The sequence below is a fragment of the Lissotriton helveticus genome, chromosome 7 (assembly GCF_964261635.1).
Source record: "Lissotriton helveticus chromosome 7, aLisHel1.1, whole genome shotgun sequence".
NCBI classification, from domain to species: Eukaryota; Metazoa; Chordata; class Amphibia; order Caudata; family Salamandridae; genus Lissotriton; species Lissotriton helveticus.
In genome coordinates this window covers 1,050,415,798-1,050,433,855 of record NC_136068.1, presented here as the reverse complement: position 1 = coordinate 1,050,433,855, position 18,058 = coordinate 1,050,415,798, and the positions used below count along the sequence as shown (strand labels likewise).

At 44.3% G+C, this 18,058-nt stretch overlaps 1 protein-coding gene across 6 annotated transcripts in view; it reads left to right on the top strand.

The window, feature by feature from the left end:
• DNAH17 (dynein axonemal heavy chain 17) overlaps nt 1-18,058 on the top strand; it is a 12,633,448-nt gene that overhangs the window by 10,453,577 nt on the left and 2,161,813 nt on the right. For all 6 annotated transcript variants that reach the window (XM_078653923.1, XM_078653924.1, XM_078653922.1 and 3 more), the window contains one exon: nt 7,529-7,651. In XM_078653923.1, coding sequence (XP_078510049.1) covers nt 7,529-7,651 — 123 coding nt within the window. The remainder of the gene's footprint in view (nt 1-7,528; nt 7,652-18,058) is intronic.

The following is an 18,058-nucleotide window of genomic DNA, read 5'->3' as shown; positions in this document are numbered from 1 at the left end:
GCCATCGCCCAGCTCCGGGCGACCCCCTCTTCCTTACCCAACACCCCACCCTGGAGAGCTTGGTTGTCCAAGCCTCTACAACCCAGAGCGCATTCCCTACCGAACCTCCGGATAGGGAATCCAAGAATCTGGATCAGTTTGGTAAGAAACTGTTTTCATCTGCCATCTTAGGGCTGTGGTCGATGAACACCGCATGCCTCTTGGGCCGTCATACCCACTCTCTGTGGGACACGGTTGCGCAGGTGCTGCCTAACTGCCCGGAGGTGGTCCAGGTAGTTCTCTCCCAGTCAATTGCGGCCGGGAGAGATGCAGCAAAGTTCACCATACATTATGGGTTGGACACTGCCGACTCACTGGGCAGGTCGATTTCCACAACGCTGGTGCTTCGGCACCTCGCCTGGTTGAGGACAATTGACTTCTCGGAGGATGTCCAGAAAACTCTGATGGACATGCCCTTTGATGGCATTCGCTTTTTTGGCCATAAGGCAGATAGTGTGTTGGAGCACTTCAAGGACTCCAGGGCTATGGCCAAGTGCCTGTGTCTGTCGGCCGTGCGGCCTCCTCCGCCTCCTGTTTTTTGTTCCTTTCGTGGCCACTGAAGGGGCACCCCACAGAGTTTGCAGAGCCACAGACCACTGCAGCAACAACAACCTCAGCGTGGTCGCGGACGTGGGAACCGCCGAGGCGGTTCAGGGGGCGGGTCAGTCCACTTCCACCCCCGCAGCATCCACTTCCAAGTCCTCCTAGTCCAACCTTTCAGGCCCATTAGATGCCAGTGGATGGACTAATACGCCATAATCTCCACCACTGGCGCAACATCACTTCGGACAAGTGGGTGCTGCAAATTGTCCGAAGGGGCTACTCTCTCCCCTTCCAGACAACCCCTCCAGCCATGCCACCTCAGCGCCACTGCATGTCAGGGGATCACTTGGCGCTTCTGCAGCAGGAAGTTGCAGCCCTCTTGGCCAAGGGGGCCATCAAGCGCGTTCCGACGCCAGAAGTAGATTGTGGTTGTTAATCCCACTACTTTCTGGTTCCAAAGAAGAACAAGGGCCTGCGTCCTATCTTAGACGTTCGGAACGTCAACCGCTTCCTCCGGAAGGAGAAGTTCAAGATGCTCACACTTGCTCAGGTCTTGTCTGCCTTAGAGCCGCAAGACTGGATAGTGGCGTTGGACTTGCAGGACGCCTATTTCCATATTCCCGTCCTGCCTGCCCACAGGCACTACCTGCGATTCCCGGTAGGCCACGAGCATTTTCAGTTCACCGTGCTCCCATTTGGCCTTACAAGCGCCCCTCGGGTGTTCCCAAAAGTGATGGCGGTGGTTGCAGCTCATCTGCGCAGATCAGGGGTTTCAGTCTTCCCCTATCTCGATGACTGGCTGTTGAAGGCGGGCTCGCCCTAGGCAGTTGTCTCCCACCTCCAGACTACGGCCGACCTCCTGCATTCGCTGGGGTTCTCCATCAATGTGCCGAAGTCGCACCTGATTCTCTCACAGAAGCTCCTTTTCATCGGAGTGGTTCTGTACTCGGCGCAGTTTCGGGTTTATTCTCCCAAGCAGCGAGTGGGAGGTGAGTCTGATGTGTCGGTGTTTGTCAGGGGGCCTGGTTGTTGAAACTGTCGTGGATGTCTGCGATCTTGCGATGGAAGAAGGTGGCTATGGAGTCACAGAGGTCTTGTGATGGCGGAATGTCGTTGGAGTTGGAGCTGGGGTTGGAGAGTTCCTTCACGATGTTGATGCGTTGTTGTCGATGCGTTCCTTGAAGGAGGTGCTTTTGGCGGTTCGGATGAGTTTGTGGTGTCTGCGGATGGCGCTCTTGTGGTCTGTATTGCTGTTCGGTGTCTGTTTGTGGTGCCACTTCTTCTCGAGTCTTTGGCAGGTCTGTTTGGATTCCTGGAGGTCGGTGGTAAACCAGATGGATTTCCTGTCGGTGCGTCTGTTTGAGGGTTTCTTGATCAGGGCGAGGTTGCGGGCGGCAGAAGTGGAGAAGTGTGGCTCAGGGGTTGGAGGCAGCAGACCCGGAAGCTGAGATTGGTCCTGGACCAGGGTTCAATTCCCCGCCTCGGCGGGTCTTGGGCTAAAAATTCCACGGACTCGATAATTCTCGCCCTGGTGCCTCCTCGACTCACGGGTTCACACTCTGCGACTCTGGGCAATAGCTTGCTTAATCTCCACAACGGCCCCTCGCGGCGGGATGCCTGACTTTCACCTTGTGGATACCCTGCTATCTCACAGGGAAATACCAGGAAGGGTTCCCTAAGCAAGCGCCGGGAAACCCACTGCGGGTAGCTGTGCGCTATATAAGCTCAACTACATTTACATTTACAGTGTCTGTGTCAGCATTGTCAGTTGGTGGGTTTCTGGCGAGGAAGGCGATTAGCTGGTCTTCGGCGATTTTGCTCCAGCTGCGGTGGGGGCCCGTTGTGGGTGGTGGTGTGTGGTGGGTTTCTCGAAGGTGAAGTGGATGCAGCGGTGGTCGGTCCAGTGGAGTTCGGTGGTGTGGCTGAAGGTGACGTGGTTGCTGGCTGAGAAGATGGTGTTGAGCGTGTGTCCTGCAGAGTGAGTGGGAGTCGTGACGAGCTGTTTGAGTCCAAGGTTGGTGCTTCATTACCTGTCTACTTCCCCAGCTTCTACCCCCTCCCCTGAATCTTTCCCCTTACCTGCTTTTCCCCCTACGTATTTGTGCTTATTGTTTATCTCAACCTTACTAGTAATTGTGTTGCCATGCTCTAATAAATATGGAACCTTTGTAACAATGTAACCTATAACTATGATCTGATGCTCATGTAAAGCGCTCTGATACCTCCGGGTCTACCCAGCGCTATATAAAACTTTTAAAATAAAAAATAAAATAAAATAAAATAAATGAAGCTTCGACTACTGGGTCTGATGGCCTCCTGCATCTTGCTGGTGGATCATGCCAGATGGCATATGTGGGCCCTGCAGTGGGACCTGAAGTTCCAGTGGGCACAGCACCAATGCAACCTGTCTGATCTCGTTCAGATCTCAGAGGGCTCTGCAAGGCAATTTCAGTGGTGGCTCACGAATCGTGATTGGGTCAATGGCAGATTCCTCTCCCTCCCGCAACCGGAATATACAGTTGTGATGGAAACATCCCTTCTGGGCTGTGGCGGCCACATGGGGGAGGCGGATATCAGAGGCCTCTGGTCTCCGGCGTAGTCCAAGCTCCACATCAACCTTCTGGAGCTTCGGGTGATCTGACATGCACTGAATACATTCCTTCCTTCTGTTGTGGGGAGAGTAGTGCAGCTGTTCACCGACAACACCACAGCTATGTGGTACTGCAACAAACATGGCAGGGTGGGGTTGTGGACCCTACGTCAGGAGGCCCTTCACCTCTGGACATGGCGGGAACATCAAGACATGTCTCTGGTGGTTCATCACCTGGCAGGCTCACTGAACGCCAGGGCGGATGAAGCCAGCCCCATTGGAATTTCCAAGGCGGCACTCACTAGGCACCGCTTTTTCGTCGCAAGTGGAGTTGCGGTCTTCGATACACCTTTCCACCTATACCACTTCTGCTCAGAGTGCTAAAGAAGATCAGGCGCGACCGGGCCCATAGGACAGACCATCACTTTGCCCACCTTCTTCCTGCCCCCGCATCCTTCTAAAGAGGAGGAGAGGCTCCACCGTCTGGATCCAAAATGTGCTCTTTCATTTTATCTGGATCGCACAAAACAAAACCGGGTGGATAAGCAGCTCTTTGTTGGTTATATGGGCGCCAAGAAAGGTCGAGCCTTGCAAAATGCACCATTTTTTGATGGGTCCTTTTTTGTATTAAAATGTGCTATTCCTTGGGACCTGAAGTTCCAGTGGGCACAGCACCAAGGCAACCTGTCCGATCTCGTCCAGATCTCAGAGGGCTCTGCAAGGCAATTTCAGGGGTGGCTCACGAATCGCGATTGGGTCAATGGCAGATTCCTCTCCCTTCCGCAACCGGAATATACAGTTGTGACGGACGCGTCCCTTCTGGGCTGGGGCGGCCACATGGGGGAGGCGCAGATCAGAGGCCTCTGGTCTCCGGCGGAGTCCAAGCTCCACATGAACCTTCTGGAGCTTCGGGCGATCCGACTTGCACTGAAGGCATTCCTTCTGTAGTGGGGAGAGTAATGCAGGTGTTCACCGACAACACCACTGCTATGTGGTACTGCAATGAACAGGTTGGAGTGGGGTCATGGACCCTTTGCCAAGAGGGTCTGCGCCTCTGGGCTTGGCTAGAACATCAGGGCATGTCCTTGGTGGTTCAACGCCTGGCAGTTTCTCTGAACGCCAGGGCGGATGAACTCAGCCGCAGGTGCATGATGGATCACGAATGGCATCTGAACTCGGACGTGGCGCAAAGTCTCTTTCAGCAATGGGGAGAGCCTTGGTTAGATTTATTCGCCACCGAAGAGAACACACAATGTCATCACTTCTGCACGTTGGAATTTCCAAGGATGCACTCGCTCGGCGACGCTTTTCATTGCGAGTGGAGTTGCGGTCTGTTGTACGCCTGTTTGCCTATACCACTTCTGCTTAGAGTGCTGAAGAAGATCAGGCGCGACCAGGCCCAAGTCATCCTTGTGGCGCCGGACTGGTCTTGAAGAGTATGGTATCCAGGGCTACTCAGTATGAGCATCGATCCCCCAATTCATCTGCCTCTTCGGGAGGATCTTCTGTCACAGCAGCAGGGGACGGTCTTCCAACCGAACCTGTCCAGTCTCCACCTCCTGGCATGGTGCACAGCAAAGGCTGTGCATCCCCTTTCCGCCCCTCTTTCAGAGGTTCTACTTTTTCTTTTTCTCTGTGGCCTAGCAGGGCTCTGCCCTGGGCACTATCAAGGGCTATCTCTCGGCCACTTCTGCCTTTCTAAGGCTTCCACATCAGACTTCCCTTTTCAAGTCCCCTGTTGTAATTAGCTTCTTGAAAGGCATCATGCACATGTTTCCTCCTGTTCCTATTGTGATGCCTCATTGGGACTTGAACCTCGTTCTTACTTTTCTGATGTGCGCTCCCTTTGAGCTAATTCACAATTGCCCTCTTCCTCTCCTCACTCTAAAGACTGCTTTCCTGGTTGCCATCACCTCTGCCAGAAGAGTGAGTGAGCTCCAGGCTCTCTCTTCTAAGCCTCCTTTTCTCTCTGTCCATCCGGACAAAGTTGTTCTAAGGACTCGTCCTTCTTTTCTGCCAAAGGTTGTCACTGTTTTTCACATCGGGCAGACAATCACTTTGCCCACCTTCTTTCCCCCTCCGCATCCCTCAAAATATTGAGAGGCTCCACCGTCTGGACCCAAAACGTGCGCTCTCTTTCTATCTAGACCGCACACAACAGTTCCGGGTGGAAGACAGGCTCTTTGTTGGCTATGTGGGCGCCAAGAAAGGTCGGACTGTGCACAAGCGGGCCATCTCGCGGTGGGTCGCTCTGTGCATAAAGGCTTGTTACTCCTTGGCTAAAAAGGAGCCTCCGGTGGGGTTGCGCGCCCACTCTACTAGGGCGACGGCAGCCACTACTGCTCTGGTATGAGGAGTTCACTTGCATGACATCTATCAGGCAGCTACGTGGGCCTCACTGCACACGTTTACCAAGCACTACTGCCTGGACGGCCAAGTCCGGAGAGACGGCTTCGTTGGCCGTTCTTTTCTCCAGGACTTTCTGGTGTGATCTTGGTTCGCCGACCCTCCACCAGGGTTGGTATTGCTGGGGTATCTATTCTAAGGTAAGGAATCTATCACTACGTGTTTCTTTCAGATGCACAAGTTACTTACATTCGGTAACGATATATCTGTAAGAAACATTAGTAGTGATAGTTTCCTTGCCGCCTCACCCATCCTCCCCGTTCTGCGAGCCGATTTCTAGGGTTAAGGTTATCCCTTTCAGGGCCCTAGTTTCATGGCACCAGTGGTCAGTTTCTTGCATGACTCTGCATTCCTGGTGTGGAAAGTCTTGTATAGAACTGACGTCAGCGCGCGTGGGCGCTTCTAAGTAGCTCCGACAATATCATCCCGGCAGCAATGACGGATGCAGAGTGGCACGACGACGCCTACCGACGCGCAAGGGTACTGCTGACAAAAAACTTTCCGGATCCAGTCTGACGCCTGGGGGTAATTCTAAGGTAAGGAATCTATAACTACTAATATTGTTACCGAAGGTAAGAAACTTGTGCATTTTGACTTGTGCATGTTGGATTTTTGTTCTTTTGGTCTTGTTTTATTTAGATAAATATTGGCTGTTTTTTTAAGTTGGTGTAGACTCTTTTTGTAGTGTTTTCACTCTGTTACTGTGTGTGTTTACAAACACTTTATACATTACCTCTGAGATAAGCCTGCCTGCTCGTGCTAAGCAACCAAGGGTGTGAGCAGGGGTTGTTGTAGTTGTGCGACTCCCTTACCCTGACTAGAGTGAGGGCCCCAACTTGGACAGGGTACAAACCACTGCCAACCAGAGACCCCATTTCTAAAAGTGGGCGCAAGTCTGTTTCATAAGAAATGCAGACAATATCTTTTCCAAAAAATCCCATGTCTTATTGTCATCCCAAAAATGTTGTGATGTGCTAGATAGTTATTTACAAAAGAACAAACCCCCTAGAAAGCCTGCTCTAGACATATTCTTTAATTAAGAAGAGAACAGCGATCTCTCGCCAGTATGTCCTGTAGCGTACATATTTTTTTATTGTTGTTCTCCTACAGTCGTGGATTATCCAGATACCTCTCATACCCATTTTTCCTTTCTCCCGCTTCTATCCCCTCATTTTAATTTTCTTGTTTTTAAGAAAATTCCTATCTTGTTGTTTCCATGGCATCTCAATATACATAATCGCTATAAATGTCTAACTGCAGATTTATTGATGGTTTCAGCCTTTAACCAACTGTTTACACATATGATGGTTGACACCCTCTTTTGTGACCTTATCTGTACCGTACTCATTACTATTCTTGTAATGCATGTCACTAAAATTGTTACTCCAATTGTTTATATACGCTTAACTGTCATGGTAGATGTGTCCTTACTGTATCAAGATGCTATGTTCTTAGCACTGTTTCTCAATAAAATACTTTTGACTAAAAAAATGTTTATTAGCATATTAAAGGATTAGAAAACAAAAATATCGCTCTGTAAGACAAAAAGCAGTACTTGACTGTAGCGCAAATAAGTACACAAACATGACACAGGAGGATAGTGGATGTACATGTGCTAACAAAGGAGTGCATAACACTGACTCAGACAAGGAAATCGTATTAGCACCGAGGATGAGAAAATGAAAGTTACTTGACCGTTTAGATTTGTTGAAAATTCTTAACGGAAAGTTCCAAAAACATATGCAAATACACAGATTGAAGCACTGCAGCTTAGTTAACTGTCAAAGCAACCATTTTTCTACTTACTTATTTCACGTGTGCTTAATCGATTTTATTAGAGGATTTGTCATATAGTCACTGTTTTGGTTGCTTATTGTTCGAAAATATTTCTCAAAACACTTCTTATTATCCCAGTGTAATTTTTACTTATTGTTTCTACTTTTTCTATAGCTATTTGGACAGCATTGAAAGTGCAGTCTCCAATGGGGATGTGTTAGTTATTGAGAATATAGAGGAGACAGTGGAACCAGTGCTAGACCCTTTACTGGGTCGAAACACCATCAAAAAAGGAAGGTAAGGTTATTTCAGTAATCTTCACTTACCCCCCTTTTCACCGCATAAGGCCCAATTACTAATGTACAGGTTAGTCCAGTGCTGCTCGAAGTAAGATTTACAGCTGGCATCAAGATTTGTGGAAATACCGCAGTTCCCGAGTTTTTCACCCAAATATCTCGTCTACGCGAAGCAGTCAACATGACTGGGTGAAAAATCGCCCCATTTCTAAGAGGATATTGAGCAATGATTAAATTACTTACTATTAATAGCTATGTATTCCGACATTATAAAGTCCATACTATGCGGGTAACTTTGCCACTCGGAGTTACCAATACCGGGGCTAGCTGTAACTTTGTGGAAAGAAGTATTACTAAGAAAATCGATAATTACAAGCCTGATTTCACTCTTGTATTTTTTTTCCCTCTGCGATTCACCACGGTATTTCAGCTGCTTTTGGCAGCCCAATTCTCAGGTGAAACTGAAAAAAATCCGTGGTATTCCCACATACCTTGTTATTCTGATGTAGCCAGTAACTTTTGGTACCTGCCCCATCAGACTTAGAGGGGTTCGTCGTAATGAGGTCCTATGTATATGTATAACCAGACCCATGCTTTAGATGCAGCACAGAACTTGAAACAATGTCTATAATTCCTATAAAAGTTTGGAAAAGTTATACTTTTAGGGCTGATATTTCCTCGTACTATGCAAACAAAGAATTAAACGTAGATACTTCATACCTATTCATGTGTGTATATTTTGCCTTGAGCATCTTTTTCAATATTTACACTGCCCTAGGGGACACATATTAATCTGGGCTAGGATGGTCAGTCCCACAGAATATGATGCCTAGAAAGTAGGTTGCCTAGATACTCGTTGTGGATTCATAGCTACTTAGATTATACACTAACATATTCATTGCCAGTTTTGCAGTAATTCAGATTTGGGGGGAAACCAGTTACCACCCTATTTGTTATTATGTGTTTTGTGGGAATCCCCCTGTGATAATACTCCAAAAGAAATACCACTTCACATTTTAGCAGGTAAACCCTGTCAAAATAAGCTCATGAAGAAACACATGTAATGTGGGGAAAGCAAATAAAGAAATTGGCCTGCAAACACAAAATAGTGTTGTAATTCCGCAATTAGAGCTCAGAAACTCAGAATTTTGAGTTAATAACGTACTGGGCTATTACCCATCAGAGGATTACCCAACATGATTGGTAATACTTTATAATTGTTTCTGGAATCGTGCAGTGAGGGCATTTCTGTGTATCGTTGATCCAATCCAGCTATGTATCCTCCTTTACATTCCCCACATATGGACTAGCGGAGTCGTGAAGGAGGTACAGTCCGTTTCTTCAATTGGTCCCGCAGGGAAGCAGACCGCATTGGATAACAGTGAGGCCTTTTGATGAATGTTGTGTGGAGCCTCACAGGCAGCCCTAGAGTCTGGAATAAGATGCCTGGTAGTGGCATCCGCCCAGCGGAGACCTGTTGATAGTGAGTGGTGTGGCTTGGAGGTGCAGACCGTGTGAGGAGAGAGCCTGTACATGCTTACAGCCCGGTGAGGCAGCAGCCTGGGGCCAGAGGTGATTGTGGTGCTACAAACACTGCAAGAGCGGTCCTGAGGCTGAGGAGGAATGCCAAACTGTGGGGGCATCCCCGGCAACTCAAGACCATTGGTGAAAGACTTAAGACAAGCGGCAGGGGCGGGGGGCTTATCTGGTGAAGCATCATCAGGGAGAGCTAGTAGCAGTGGGTGAGAGAGAGTGGGCCTATGTGATGGGTGCGATCAGCTCAACTTGATTACCCAGGCAAGGTAGGGAAACCTCTTATTGAACTGTGGCTGGTGGGGAACCCACAACTTGAGGCATAATGTCATGATTAGAGATGGGGTGGGCTGTTCGCACAGCCCGGTTGCCTAGGCCGGTGTGCCTGTTCTCACTCCATCAACTCGACCCCCCTTCCCATCCCCTGAGGCAGCGCACATCAATCATCCCATCCCCCAATACTCATTCCAACAAAGTTGACAAATGACCGGGCTAAGGCCCAATCAAATCAGAGCAAATTGGACAAATTACTGAAAGTGGCCTGCAGACAATAGGGGTAGCCAAGACTCCACTGATGTGATCCTCCTGCAATAGTGGACATTGGGCAGGCCCTTGAGGCTCAAATCGTAGCAGTGGAAAGACCTCAGCCACATGTTCGATCAAGTCAGAAAAGTGTATTTCCTCCATGGAGGATGAGACCTGCGTTCTGAAGTATACAAGCGCAAGACCACCAACAGATAGCTTTATAACTGGGTTGAGGACGCAGAAGGGCGCTCCGCACGTAGCACCTTGAGTTTTATGGCTTTTCCATGGGGAGTGGAGTGTGAGGATCCAGCACACATCTTGGAACAGTGCCTAAAAAGAAAATCCATACAACACAGGTTTCCAACAGTTTCCTTCTTGGAAGGACTCATCGAGAGGTTGGCACCCTGCCAGTAGCGGCTGGTGGATTTGGAAAGTGGTGAGGCGAAAAATGTTGAACCCTAATGTAATAAGCGAGCAAAGCAAGCAAGCCCAAACTACAGAAGGAGGGTGCGGGGGGTTCTCCCCCGTGAGAAAATTTTGAAAAAAAATTGATTCAAATGGTGGGTTTTACACCATATATTTACTGCAAATTGTTGAAAAAAGGGGGATCCAAATATAGCATTTTGAAGCACTAGTGTGAAGAAAACATTAGAATCAAATCAAAAATGTGCCCAATCCTCAAACTGGTCTGCTTGCAAAATGACCCCCAAGCCAAGCACATACAAGCAACGGAAACAGGCCCTCTAAGTGTTTCCCACCTGTAACACATCTCTGAATCACCTATGTTTTCATTGTATATAGTAATGAAAATGCTGCAGTTTGTTCTTATTTATCTTATGCAACTTACAACCATTTATAAAGCCTATAGTCCTGGCTGGCTGTAGGTTTAATGTCACCGTTATTATATATCAGGAGGCAGTGACAGAAGAAGCACAATACTAGTGGGGCAGCACACTATGCTAAGTACAGATTTTTAGCTTTACAGTTTTAAGCCATGCTCATAATTACATCGGCTGCCCCTTCCAGAGACTCCCCCAGTTTTTTCATCCCACTAAAAGCCCTGCACACACAGAAGTGAATCATGAAAATATCTAATTATTAAAAAGCATCAAAGGACTTCAATAAATCAAGCCCTAACACATCAACCAGTCAATTTTTTACTAACAAAGGCCCATCTAGGGAGCAGAATCCACACTTGTAAACTGGTGCACCGAGTAGATGGCAGCAGCTGTTCTCGTGTCGAATCAGACACTCAGACACTGCACATGCATATGCTGACTTACTTTATTGCAGGACTTTTGTGCATACGGCCATTTCTATGCTGAGCAGGTGCTGCTCGGTGCTGGCACCAGACTGGGGTGTCTCTAATAAAAGAGAGAGGGACCCCACAGCCAAAGGGATGGAGTACCACAATAGACTTTTTGTCAAGCAAATATTCCCTTTGGGACACCTTACTATTAGAACAAATATTCTCAAAGACACATAGGCAGAAAAAGCACTAACAATATACTGTACTAGCGAGGCAATATGTAAACACAAACAAAATTATGAGAAAATACTGAACAGTTTATTCATCATACAATACAGTGTTAAAATAATTTAAAAAGGGGGACAGACATTAAAAAAAAGGAAACAATAGATTCCTATTAGTAAAAAGGAGGTACAAACAGAAAAATTAATTCAGCAGAACGTCAGAATTATTCTCCAGTAAATTTAGGACACAATCCTCCTTTCTCTTCGACGCGTTTCGGTGGACCTTCTAATAAAGCCACCTTCATCAGGAATACATATAATGTCTTCCCAGTGATTTCTGAAATTTAAGAAAAATTATTTAAAAAAAGATTCTATGTACACAATGATAATCCTACACAGCACATCTCATAATTACATTGCCTCGAGTGTTGTTTGACAGTATCAAAAAACCATAAATATACATAACAAAATACATAATTTGTAACATTTAACAGACTTAAATAAATTATCAAAATATTGACAATGAAACAAAGAATAACTAACGACAAGGAATTCACTGATATTCCTTGTTTTAGACACATATTTTGATGCACTTTTACACTCTTAGGCTTATTTACGTTATACACCATTTCAATTGAAAACATACGCCTAAACATTGTCATTAGGGCCTGAAAATAATGGCTGAACGTAAAAGCAAAGCTACCTCCTTCGCAGCGAATCAAAAAATGAGTTCATCCTGGTAGACAGTCCGCTGAGGGGAGCAACAGAAACGCCACGTACATGAATATCTAGCATCATAATGGTAATGCTCACATACCTCAAGGACTAATTCCTAGACAGAACGTATCGGGGTAAATTCCTCCTATGTCTTAAAAACGTCTCTCGTCCAGCGAGAAGAAAACTCCTTATCACCGGCAATCTACATTTTCAGGGATAGATACATAGAGGCATGGGGTTTACGTTCACCACTTAAACATATTAAAGTTGACCAAACACTACACACACCAGATGGCAAAGCAAACCCACCTTACTCGGTGCTTATATCAGCAGTGTAGTTATTATACCGGAACAATCTCTCAGGTACTACAGCAATGGGCTGATACGGGTACAAAGTTAAACTAAAAAATATAAACAGATTAGCCCATAAATCAAGGGTGCACAAATGCCTCATAAGAAACAATCATTACTTAATAAGTACAGCCATATACTCACATCTATAAATTATTATAGATCCTCCATTGACACACGGTGACGTAAGGACGAAAAAGCGTAATAGATCTCCGCAGGACTTCTTTCTCACCAGCCACACTCGTAAGCGGTGGTATATTGCAACAACAAAGTGGTTCCTTCATGTATTTTACTTGGATACCACCTAAAAAACGCCAAAACACAGACACCCTTTAGCAACAAGATACAGCACTATATCCAGCCCAAAGAAACACCCGCACCTATATTTACCAGAGTTGTCAAGATGCCAGCGTCCCGTGTGTCAGCCACCTCCAGCCTACCGGCTTGAAACCCGGAAGACAAACCAGGCGTCGTTTAAATACTCATTGGAAACGCGGGAGCACGCTAAGCCGACGGATATCCGAGTCTATCTAGGACTCAAACTTCCTGTATCAGGCGAAAAACCATCGGAGTAGAGATAGGACTATCTCCGTTCAATGCCATGTATTCCAGCAAGTTACTAATATATTCCAAAATGGCCGAAGTTTTTTTAATAGAAATTACGGCAAGAAAACAAATACACGACAAACTCACTATTTCACCTAGATAATAGAAACCGCTCTAAATTAGCAATTTTTCAATTACAAAAATTATATTAAGCACGGAGATCGATTGAAAATTCCTGATTAATAATTACACCATGCCGCCATACAATGCAGATGGCGCAAAAGTGTAAAAAAAATTGAAGCATTTCCTACAGTAAATTGCGCTTATCCATCGGCAAACGCATCATCTATTAGATGAAATACAAATGTAGGTGCCTAATGCATCCGACATATAGTAGATGATTGCATCAACATATCAATATAGAAAAAATATATTAGCCAAGCGCACATAGATAAATCATATGCACCCCAATATTACGCGATGGTGTTATCCTAAATTAACGCGTGCATGGCCATCACTATAGCCCTAGAGTTAATACCGACTGTTAAAATGTCTTGGGATACAAGCAGCCATGAACATAGGTGTAGGTATAGATATAATAACAGCCATTACCTAATCAATCACATCCCGGATAGTGCAGCACCAAATAATCAAAATTAGCATCCCATAATCAAAAGAAATTCCCTAAGATGTACCAAAGGCTAATGAAACATCCGCCTCTAATAAGTACTAAGGAAACCAGATGCATTCTGCCGGACGCATTCAACCAATATAACAGAGAGAGAGAAAACAGCTCTATCTACACAATACAGCTAGACAGCTCCAATGATCCTGTCCCATTCCTCCCTAGAGTTCAATCCCTTCCTCACAGTGTTAAAAAAGGAGATATACCATTGTTCTCTCTGCTTGCGCACGGTGGTAATGTTGCCACCCCTTTTGCCAATTTTAACCTTCTCCTGGATGAACCAGTTAAACTCGCTCTCTCCATGATTCTTCTCCAAGAAGTGTGTAACAATGGGGGCTGTGATCTTTTTAGTTTTTATTTTATTGCAGATCTATGTTCTTGGAAACGGATACGCGCTTCTCTCCCTGTCTCTCCAATATAACAAAGCCCACTGGGACATATAAAGAGATAAATGATATTCTTACTCCTGCAATTATTATGTGTTCTGCATTTCATGGTCATTCCATTGTTAGTAAACTCAGAGGCAACTATACACTGGGGGCATACATTGCAAGAACCACATCTAGAGTTACCTACCACTCTAGTATTATCTAGCGTTCTTTGTGGGTCCACCGCGTTGTCCCTATATGTATGGACCAATAGGTCACGTAGGTTTTTGTTTTTCTTGAACGCATAGAGAGGTCTCTCCAGGATAACCTCCTCATCATGATTCAGGATATGCCAGTTCTTATTGACCACATTTTTTATCTGATTACTCAGGCCTGAGAATTTACTCACAAATACAATTTTATTCATTTGGCCTCTGTCCTTTTTGGTTGTCTGAATCAATGCTTCACGGTCATAAAACCTCGCCCTTTTAAGTGAGTGTGATAGCAGCTTTCTTGGGTATCCACGATCTTTAAACTTATTTTTTAGCACTTCTGCGTGTTTATAAAAATCATTAACATCAGAACAATTTCTTCGAAGCCGAAGAAGTTGGCTGAAATGACATTATATGACATTATATGTATTCCTGATGAAGGTGGCTTTATTAGAAGGTCCGCCGAAACGTGTCGCATAAGAGAAATTAGGATTGTGTCCTAAATTAACTGGAGAATAATTCTGACGTTCTGCTGAATTAATTTTTCTGTTTGTACCTCCTTTTTACTAATAGGAATCTATTGTTTCCTTATTTTTAATGTCTGTCCCCCTTTTTAAATTATTTTAACACTGTATTGTATGATGAATAAACTATTCAGTATTTTCTCATAATTTTGTTTGTGTTTACATAGTGACTCGCTAGTACAGTATATTGTTAGTGCTTTTTCTGCCTATGTGTCTTTGAGAATATTTGTTCTAATAGTAAAGTGTCCCAAAGGGAATATTTGCTTGACAAAAAGACCAGACTGGGGTGTCACAAGCCTGGGCATGCACAGTGCTACACGTTAATGGGGCTCCCAGGATTCCGTGTAGCACACATGGCACAAGGCTAACAGTAAAATAGCAATATCCATGATCGGCGGACCTACAACTACAGACACAAAACAGAGTGACACAGGCATTTCTATGAAGGGCACTTTGGGCCCTATTTATATTTTTTTAAAGAAACTGGAAACCTCCAATTTCGCAAGAAAATTCTAAATACAAAATACAATACACCGGATTAACGTACTCCACCATATTAGTATTCAGAAAATTCATATTCAATTCACTTTTAATATATAAAAAACCCTAGCTCCTTGTAATGATTTATTACAATTGACTAGTGGCATCACAAACCCCTGGAAGGCAAATTCTATCACTGCAACGTAACATCTTACCTACTGTCAAAAGCTTGTCTCACTCCCCTCTCACTCTCATTTGCTGAAAAGCACTGTTTGGATTGAAAGGCTTGACCTTGACTGTATACCTTTTGGATACTGTTGCTCACATGAAACGCTTCTCCCATACCTCTCTAACACTCATCTTCTTTAACAGCACTATGGGGGTTTAAATGCTGGTCTCGCATCGTATCTTCCACTCATCTGCCTAAACATGACAATTGGAAAAATCATAGCTCTTGCAATCAGGAAGTACGAACTTAAGGGTTGAAGCAATGAGTCATATCGTACATGTATTTAAAGTGGTAAATTATTCCTGGTGAAATTAATTTCATATCTTTACAAGAATTACATATTCAGTATCACACCAGTTCCAGAGACAAATACGAGTGGAAAGAGCGAGGCACAGTTTTTGAGTCTGTATGTATATCATATACTGACGACCACAGTAAATAGACAGGTCCATTCATGTTATTAAACTACAATGTATCTATTAGCATGTGAGCTCGAATACTTGATGTCCTCGTGCTGTTACCGTAAAAGGGGTTAGGACTTCACATCTTCAATTGGCTGTAACATATTTACACAACAAGATCTGAGCTGTCTTAAAATATAATGCAGCTTTTGTATTTTGAGGGCCTGAAAATAGTCAGAAATCTGTTGTGAAGAATAACCTGCTTTGTTTTGGTTTTTCCATCATTTTTAAAAGTGGATAGGAGGTACCCATTGGAGCCCAGGCATTTGAACTCATCAGCTTTGTCTTTTTACAACCACAAAAAGATATATATGTGTTCTTCTAACAAATCTAAGTATTTATATTCTTCGCTCTCCCTGTCACCTGGAGGTTTCAAACCTAACTATGCCATTCTGTAAACATACCACAACTTCAGCAGGAGTAGCATATCGAAGTATCAATGAATAAAAGCCAAGTATAAATAAATGAACAGTTATATACACACTATCAACAAGGACTCAAACACGATTTTTTTCACCACAATCTCACCGTAAACGTAACGCAAAAACCCCAGAGACCCTGACAAGAGAATTCTCAGAAACACAAATGCAAATTGAAAGGGGTGAATAAGAAGGAAGATCTGTGATGTAACACAAGGGCAGGAGTGACCAACAAGAAAAAGGCATATACACTATTATTTAGCGATGCTAAAAGTACTAAAACCATGACTTCAATTTCAATTCAAAATCTTTATTTCGATTGAGTTTTGCAATCATAAAAAGTGCATAGTAAAAAAACGGTTACATCAAGGCAATCATTTTTCCATTAAAAAGGTTATCACATGTACATTGTTAACAGGGGGTTACATCAAGACAATAATTTGTTCTTGGAAAAGTTGTCGCATGAACAGTATTAACAGAGGGATGATAAACGGTTACGAGTTTAAAAAGGACAGTTAATGTCAATTAAATATAGGTTGCATAAAAGTTACAGAACTAAGTCAGATGATTGAAGTCGAATTTTCAAGCATGCTTTTAAAAAACAAGCTATACACTTAGCAGCAAATGGTGTTTCCAAAAACTGTAAAGCCAGGAGTGCAGGCCTGCATCTTCTCAGGCCCATTTGTCGAAGGAGAGGGAGTATCCAGCGTTTACGTGGGGTCTCATAATAGCTACAGAATAATGTTACATGTAGGGTAGACTGGTAAGCATTTCCATCACAGGGGCAACTAGTTAATTCATGTGACCAGTTTGAAACCCCGGGGAACGAAACAAGACGAAAAAAGGAATCAAAACGGAACCTAGTTAAAACATACTTATCGTAGTTTGACAAGAAGAAAGACAAATACGGCTGCATGCCAGGTAAGGGTTGTATCATCATTAGATGGCTGTTTGTACGTTTACCAACCTCTGAGCACATACGAAGATCTCTGAGGTGGTTAACACACAGGCTCTTCAAAGCCTTCCTGGATATGTCCACAAGTGAAGAAGGGTCAGTAAAAAACGATAAGCAGTTTAAGTCATTCAGAAAATTAAAGACGTATAATAACCATGGAATCTTTTTCCAGTGAACCAGGGATAAACAGTCGGTTATCAAGGACCGAGTAAGATGGCATTGTTCTTTGGTCCATATACGGTGCCATAGGAGAATCGGCTGGTATCTAATGGTGTCAGATAGATAATCCAGACCGAGCTCAATATGGCTGCCGTAGTTTGGGGCACTTTGGGGAAGGGCAAGAAGATATTTCAGAAACCCACTTAATTCACACCACAGCTATTGTTACACATTTATTTGGGAAAAATGAGCAGAGAAACTCTTAGTCTGAACATGCTCTTTGTAGTGTCTGCCATTCTCAAAGGCAATCAAGACACTTTTTGTGTGAGATGACTGGAACGGTCATCATATAAAGACAATAAGAGCAGCTGATTTATTAGGAAATAAAAAACCTTTTGAAGGACTTGGCCCCAGATGGTTTGAAGGCATTGGAGAGGGTGAGAAGAACATCAAAAATATTATAATCCGGGGGCGTTGGGGCAGAAATATTTAGCTATGATACACCACATACCATTGATTTGTACATTAGTCAGACAGCTATATATTTTTTTGTCTAATTGCACTTTTTTAGGTTAAGCCCTCTCCCAGTTCTGCATCGACCAAGCAAAAGTATTTTAATATCCGTGCACTGCAATAAACAATTTTATGATTGGCTATTTGGATAATGAAACTAGGAAAGTGGAAAGCATGATGGGATACAAAATAATTTGCTACAGAACCTAATGAGTTGATATTGACTGAAAAATCAGTGGGCATTTGAATCAAAATGTC